This window comes from Pseudochaenichthys georgianus, chromosome 17, assembly GCF_902827115.2.
Source record: "Pseudochaenichthys georgianus chromosome 17, fPseGeo1.2, whole genome shotgun sequence".
In the NCBI taxonomy this organism is placed as follows: domain Eukaryota; kingdom Metazoa; phylum Chordata; class Actinopteri; order Perciformes; family Channichthyidae; genus Pseudochaenichthys; species Pseudochaenichthys georgianus.
In genome coordinates this window covers 41,391,922-41,400,360 of record NC_047519.1, presented here as the reverse complement: position 1 = coordinate 41,400,360, position 8,439 = coordinate 41,391,922, and the positions used below count along the sequence as shown (strand labels likewise).

At 40.0% G+C, this 8,439-nt stretch overlaps 1 protein-coding gene across 1 annotated transcript in view; it reads right to left on the bottom strand.

Annotated features, from left to right (window-relative positions):
* The window catches only part of LOC117462649 (disco-interacting protein 2 homolog C-like), a 177,446-nt gene that overhangs the window by 60,861 nt on the left and 108,146 nt on the right, over positions 1–8,439 (bottom strand). The window contains exons 3-4 of the mRNA XM_034104914.1: positions 3,187–3,294; positions 1,020–1,145 (exon numbers count right to left, since the gene is read on the bottom strand). Of these exons, the coding sequence (XP_033960805.1) occupies positions 1,020–1,145; positions 3,187–3,294 (234 nt within the window). The remainder of the gene's footprint in view (positions 1–1,019; positions 1,146–3,186; positions 3,295–8,439) is intronic.

Here is an 8,439-nt window from a genome sequence, read left to right as displayed (position 1 = left end):
ACCTGCCCTCGTATTTAATATCTAGCTGCAGTAGATTCCTCTTTGAGCCATTAGTCTAACTCATGATTAGTTCAGCGACACTCTGTCCTGCAGCCGGAGGAGTAACGGCCTCATTAACGCCCTTGTTAAACCACACCAGCTCCATAAAGACCCATCGGATCAGCGCCACCGTCGGTGTGCACATGTACAGAGGAGAGATGGTTACTTCAGGTTTCAGCAGGGACCGCTGAGTGACATTAACTCCCTCAACACTGGAGATACAGATGTGGAAATAAGGGGGGTTTAAGGGGCTGTTTCCACCTGCGTACATGTCAGCTGGCATCAGTGATCGAACAAAGACATCCGGACAAAAGAGCAATGGTCGGAAGCTATAAAAAAGTGATCCATAAATCTGTGCAGAAAGGAAATGTAACTCGTGGAAACACCTCCAACTACAAATTGTAACGGGACCATTTATATCAGAGAGGGTAAGCAATCGTCTCCTCGTTAGAAATCATCATGAATTATTCCCAAGAAACTTAAGAGCACATCTCGGGTAAATCAAAGAGGTCCTTTTTGCACGATTGTTGATGAAATGAAACCATCCATTATTCTCCAAAGTCTGGTAAATGGACTCAACGGGAAATATGTAGACAGCCTTTTTCCTGTCATTACGCACAAGGACACATGACATGTTGCAGGAGCTGGGAACCGAACCAACGACCTTCAAATCGACCGCTCTACCTCCTGAGAAACATATAATAATAATAATAATAATAATGGATTACGTTTTTTAATTAGAGTGCTTTTACAGGTGCTCAAAGCGCTGTATAATTACATATTACACATATCAGACATGTAAGAGTCATTACTGAGTGACAGTGAGAGTGTCTTGCCCATGGACACGACGGCCTGACGCAGAGGCGGGTCACGAACTGGAGTTCACCAACGCCCCTTGATCTGATGATCAACGCTCTAACCACTGAGTGCTAGTCGACTACGTTTCTCTGACCGAGAGAACAGACTGTATGTTTCCGTACCTGGTGGTGTGTAGGCGTCCATGGAGGTCTGGACCACCAGCGACCGCCTCTTGGAAGGCATCGGCACCGCCAACTTCCTCTCTTTGTGTTTGGCGAGGGCCGCCTGCACCGCCTCTGTGTGAACGTCTGGAGACACAAGTGTGTACTTAATAACAACTCTGAGGTACTTCCAGGTTATCCTATTTTATACATACTATACATTTTAACACCTTTGAGTCTATATTTATCTGAGAAAACACAATTCAGACGAATGAAAGAACGCATTATTGCAGATTGAAACTGTGTCTTGTCGACACATTTAGATGTTCAGAAACCGTTACCCTTTACACTTCTTAGATGGTTTTAAAGCCTGGATTAGAGAGGAAATATATATCTAATAATGTCATAAAGTAACATTTATAAATAAGTCACAGGTGACATCTTTCCGCCATCTGTTTATTTAGCCGTTAAAACCTTCGTACTTTAGCAGAATTGAGACATTTGAAGTACTTCCACTTGAGTTAACGATCCGAGTGCTACAAACCGATAACAACGGAAATAAGCCGATTAATTTCAGGCATGGGTATCTTCCCACACATGCGCTTTGCTTAGCCAATACAAGATGGATACTTCAGCAGAATTGAGACATTTGCGGGAATTTTGTTTGAAATGAAGTACTTTCACTTGAATAAACGATCCGAGTGCGACTTACGAACCAATACAAAAAGAAATAAGCCAATTAGCGTCAGTGTAAACAGAGAGCGTTAAATAACAGAGAGTGCTTCCAGTGAAAGTCGAGGAGCAGCAGCGAGACCGTCAGCTGTGTTTGTGCTGCAGTGTTCTCCGCACAATGAGCACCGTGTTCCCATGTATCCACGTTCAGTCTGCGGACACAGAGTCTAAGACAGCGGCTCCCAAGAGGCCTCGTGGTTTTTCCAGAATGGATCGAGTTCGGGGAGTGTCGGAGCAGACGTTTCTGTAAACGAGTGTTTCTAAGAGCGAGATAAAACGCCGCCGTGTAGCCACAGCTGGTTTCATTTGAACAGTGTCCATCGCTGACAACACACACACACACACACACACACACACACACACACACACACACACACACTAGTCGATATTGACATCAGTCAGACATGTGCCGGATGAATGGAGCTCACACATGTACGCTTGTTTAACTTGTGCGCGGGGAACGGAGGTGATTTCAATCTCAAGTGCACGTTTATTGTCTTGCGGTCGACCGAGTGCGACGGAAAAGGGTGTAAAAGTAAGTGTGTGTGACATTTGAAAGGTGCTCACGCAGCTTTTCTTCCCCACCTTAATGGGTTAAAAGCTTTTTTTTATGGATTTAAATCCTGTGCAAACAAACGCTCAGGTCGATTCAGGTTTTCCCGCTGATCCAGGAACGCCCGTCTGTTTTCTTGTTCGAGAACTGCCTATCGTTGCTTCCAAACGTCACCACTGCACATTCCTACAGATCGCTTTAGCATGAGACGCCACTGAAGAGAAGTTTAAACCCTCAGCTAATCCCATATTCGTCTTTACCGGGCATCAGGTGGAACTAAAGCAAGCAATGCATGTTCAAAGACAGATCTGTCGAAAAGCTTTTTCCACAGACTGTGCAGATAATGTCCCTGTGCCGTGATCAGGACGATGAGTGGATCGAGGTTAGGTGTAGATCTGTTCCCAGGTCTAAAGTGTCCAAACAAACCTCTCACAAACTGGACTATAGCTAGATAAATATAAGACGGATGGAACATGTGGATCTTCCAACATGTGAGCTCAGAGAAAGGAGGAACTACTTTTGAAAAACCTGTAATTTATATATCTTTATCAACGTCAAGATATTTAAGATTGGCCTCAACATCCAGCGGGGTGATATCCCTCGTCTCATTTTCTCATAGACTTCTATACAAACTATATTTGTCGTAACCATTGGCGTGGACCAGAAAGAAATCAGGTTTCCTTATTGATATGCAGGCAAGACCTCAAAATGATAATGACATCCTTACCTGTATTTGGAAGAACTAACATTTTAAAAACATGGTACCACTTTAAGCTTCATGTATAACCCATAATGCTACGGAGGGGATTGCCGAGCCTCATTGACTGTTCCCTGTATACATGGAGAGTTGATAGACGAGATACAAAGAGACTAATGGAGGGTCAAGGTGAATCTGTTCCTCACCTGATCGGTACCGCTCGTCTCTGGATCCAGAGGAGCGCCGGCGGTGGTACCGTGAGGACGAGGAGGGGGTGACCGGACCTCTCCTCTCCTGGCCCTGCGGTTCCATTCCTGAGACAGAGAGGGGCAGATTTAACACATACTCTTCCTTTAAGGTGAGATAACAAACCTTTAGAAACATTCAGGTGTTAAAGCGGCAACAGGAATACGATGGTAGAGAACCAGCTGAGAGTTCACACAAGCATGAGTAATTACAAATACAAAACAAAGGATGTAAGTCAACAATATCACACATATACACGTATAAAAGTCTAAGTTCAAGTGCGAGTCCAAAGTAGGTATATCTCCAAATCGAAAATCTATTCTAACTTTTTCGTATATTTCTTGTGTTTTTTCTGGATGCTTCTGTACCGTTGCTTTTTCGCATGCATTTGTAAATAAACCATTGATCCATGACAGAAGTCTCTCCCAATGAGAAAGAGGACAAACCTGCAGCTGTTCTCGAAACAACAGGAGGTTATTTATTGCCGTTTGGCTTCTGATTTGGACGCTTTACCTCCGCTGCAGCCGAGGCTGTGACTCAGAGCTCAGGGACGTTATTAAGAAGCTTTCAAAACCCTTCAGGCCTGATAGAAACAATTTCCTGCTCAAAGTGTAGTCCTTAGTTTCTGAACACACAGAGGTGATGCACATACACACCATTACTAAAGAACACTACTTCCATCTGCATGAGAATCACCACGTCGATCAAATGATGCAACGATAGTAGTCTGTACATCTATGGAAACACTGCACACAGGAACTGGTCGTTGATGATTGGGCCGACGTTGAATGGTGCCAATTAGCCCAATTCAATAATAACACGGGGTGAGGCTGGAGGATGTTGGAAGCAGTTTTAAGGCCCCCAAAAAAGCATGACTCAGCAGAAATCAGACATAAATATTCACACACATTCGTAAGTGAATTAATTTTATATTGAAAACAAAAGGAATGATTTAACCACAATGCATTGTAGGTACTTAAGACAGCTGTTTCCAATATGAGTTTTACAGATTAGTGTATAGACTGTTTAAATAAAACCTATTGAATAAACTGAAGCACTCAACTCTAAACATTTTCACAAAAAAAAAGAAAAAATATAAGCTATAAGCTAAAACATACATGTTCAATTGATAAAACATATATCCATAAATAACTATTAATATATTGAATAATACAGATAATCATGACTCAAACCTTCCATGGGAAATACAGCACACTAGCAGAACTACACACTCGTACAGCCACACACACACACACACACACACACACACACACACACACACACACACACACACACACACACACACACACACACACACACACACACACACACACACACACACACGATACGTCTGAGGATAATAACCTCCCTGTTACTGACAGCTACGCAGCGGCTGATCTACTGTATGGGCCACCATCTCCCCCCACCCCTCATCTGTCTTCATTACGGCTCTCAGAGAAGCGGGAAGCTGATTATTCGAGCGTACAAAGAGCGGCAGTTAACGGCAGGTCTGGGAAATTCCTCGCTCAGATGTTTCCTTCGGGGAGTCTGCATGGAGGGATGGATTCCCCAACACCAGAACCACTCTACTTCCTCTGTAGAAATATCTTCTTCTCAATCCTTTACTCTAACTCTTATTTTTCCTGCAGACACTTCATTTTGTACTTATTTATTCACCAGTCAAACATCAGTTAAAGAGTCTATTAATCAACTTTTACATGTTTAGGGATAATAAAGTCCATTTGTCGGTCTACCACTTTAGTCATGATTGGATTATCCCCACTACTACATGTCCCCTGTTTTTGTACTTTCTTAAACCTTTCCTTCGAATATTTTATGAATTGTAAGGGGTCCTTGGGTGCTTTGAAAGGCGCCTCTAAATAGAATTAATTATTATTACTCGTTGATAGATGGCTGTGAAATTTGGTGCAGATCAGGGACGCGGGAAGTTCGTCAGAGTTGGGGGTGCGGCGAAACTGTGGCGCGCTACACTGTAGGTGCGCCGGCGCCGCGTTTGCGCTTCAGAGGAGGCTCCCTCCGCACCACCCGCGAGGGGTCTGCGTGTAGGGAGGCGCGGCCCTGCATAATAACATCATATTCAATGCAGTCATTTGGTCTTTAGCAACAGCTAGTGAGAGCAGTGCATTCATCGGTGTTCGTTTTAATGCTGCCAGCTTGTTGACGGCCTGTGTGTTGATGGGACTTCTCATGCTCCCTAAATGTTTCCCCTGCCTTTCGCCAGTTGTTAAACCCTGCTTTCACAAAACTCCCATCCCTGATCGTGTCTGCACTGACGAGCTTCTTTTCTATAGCAGAGCAACAGAAGAAGCACACCGCATTATCACTTTCTCTTATTAGTGAAGCTTTGTATAGACTGCTTACACTAAAATGCTAACTCAAAAATAGTAAATAAAAATAAAAATGTATTGATTTGTTTAGTGAACTTGTTGGCGTTGCAGTTACAACTCTCCGCCAACAGATGGGGGTGCTGCAGCCCCCTCAGCAGCCCCCCTTCCCGCGTCCCTGGTGCAGATATCAATAATGCCCAGAAGACTAATCTGACTGACTTCCAAGTTTCTCTGAGTTCTTCTACAGTTTCACCAGAAGGCCAACGTCTTCACATTTCCTTTGAAACATCTCCGCACAACATTTGGTACAGAGATTCACGGTTCCAAGAAGATTAATCCTAATAAATTTGGTTATCTTCTGACATTTTATGAGGCTGCATCATCAGTTCAAAGTTTCAATCCGTCCAAAACATTGTTAGCATGCTACGGTATCAGGGTGAACATTGCTTGGTACCCGTTAAAACATTTTGCATTAATATATTTATTAATACTAACACACAACCGCATATCTTGTAATGTAAACACTTGTTTACATATGTATTGTTGTTAATTAATGTACAATGCAATAATACAATATCAATGTGCACATTTTTACTTTAACTTCTTATGTTAATGTAATATTAAATCTTTATTCTTTATTTGTTATTATCTTGTTTATAGAAATAATGTATTCAATCTATTTGTATCTTTAGTGCACACTTTCATTACATCATTTTAACTTGACTTCTCATTTTAAAATAAATATTTGTAATTGTATTTATTTATTATTAACAATCTAATGTCCCCGTGAGATAACTTATTAATATGTGTTATTCTGATTGTGATGAACCCTTCATACGAACACACTTGACTACTTGCAGGTATTTTGTATTCTTTGTCACACAGATGAGGTTTTTACTAAAACTGAAGGTGACGTTCAATTAATAAATCATCCACTTAATGACATGTTCACTTTCCAGTTGTTCTCCATCTGTCTGACAGTCCTTACAACAAACACTTTAAACAGGATTTCAACCAGTCGCACACACACACTGAAACCTTAAAGAAAATCAATGCAGGACTCTCATTTATTCTACTGCAGGTAGAACGAAACTAAATCCAATAAAGACCTGATGAAGTATAACACACCATTTCCAGATGTATCACGAAACTAAGCCATGTTTTACTTTGGCCTGATTTTACACACAAAACAAAAAAACTTACCAACATGGAAAGAAATATATTAAAAAACACTCCATACAAAATAATATATACAACAACATATTTAAAATAATATGTATTCAAAAGAGAAAAGAAAATGACATTAAAACATAGTGTAAATATAACATATATATATACAGCACAGTTTATTCAAATGTATATTCAGCTCTTCATAAAAGTTAAATATTTACAAAAAAGTAATAAAATATTTCATTTTTTAGGCGGTAAAAACACAGAATAATCAGATTTGAGATCTACATAATTAGAAAAATTCCACAAAAAGTAAATGTTTTTCAAATTACTTAATGATTATAATGGGATGGGTTTAATCCTGTATTGTTGTTTTAAGTTTGACAGATTGTGCAATGTTCGTTTCTAGTTTCGTTTCAGTCGGACAAATTGCTCGCTATTACTGGCATTATCTGATGCAAGGTGCAGCAACATTTTTGGGATGGCATGCAGAACATGTCAAACCAGCTGCAGTGTGTTCTCTTTCTGTCAGGTAAGAATCTTAAATGACAGATTTGCTGCCAGCTATGCAGAAGTGTCACTGATTCTGAAAACAATGAACACAGCCAATAAAAATCAAGCCCAACCTGACACGAGGAAGTGGCCTCAACACGAGAGGTGTTTCAAATTCAATACGTCATTATCTGCATACATAAAGAAAGACGCTCACTAAAATAAGACTTTAAAGACAGGGATTCAGCCAGTTTGTAAAGTCTTTAAAAATAAAGTGGCTTCGTGTTGTGGGTCCATTTAAAACAGTTTCCTGTATTCACGTCTCTTATTCGGTTCCACTTGTCGGGACGATAGAGTTCAATTGGAGCAACGCCAAATATGTCATCTCAATACCTACTAATGTGAGTCAGGTCAGGTGAACGAGTTCAAGTTTTAAATGTTAAAAATATATGGAGGAACCATTTCTTCGATATTGAATATTCAAATCATATTTACCTGGGTTTAAATGTAGCTTTTAACTCCAATACAAATATAATAAGTACATCTAACTGGTTTTAAAAAGGAGATAACTAGAAAAGTATTCACGTATGAAGGACCAACAAAATGTAAAACTACTATGTCAATTTCCTGGAGGTAATAACTGAAGTTCAGAAGAGGTTTGAACTTCAGTTATTTCAAAATAGAAACCGTTACCGTTAACTTCCACTTCCTTGAGGTTTTAAGAAATGTATTTTTAAAAACGTTTTTATAACCCAAAAACAGAACAAAAAGTACAGCAAGTTCCCAATATATACATTATGTATCTCCAACCACAGTGATTGACTCAATGAACAGTTCGTGTTAAGCACTTCTACTTACATTGTTTTGTTTGACACTTGTTAAAGTTTTCCAGCATCGTACAGCTGTCAAAAATCAGATCAGATCAGATCTTTTCAATTAGTGATTGGATCTCAATGAACATTTATATTCAATTTAATATCTAATATTCCATGCCTCACATACTTATGTATATACACTAACTTGCTTTATATTTGTTACTGTACATTTTTGTAATTCAACATGTATATTTTCTACAAATTGGGATCAATAAAGTACTTCTTATCTTATCTTATGTCAAGCACTTTTACTTACATTGTTTTATATAAAGACGTACACTTCCTAAAGTATTCCAGCATCGTACAGCCGTCACACGACTGCTACAAA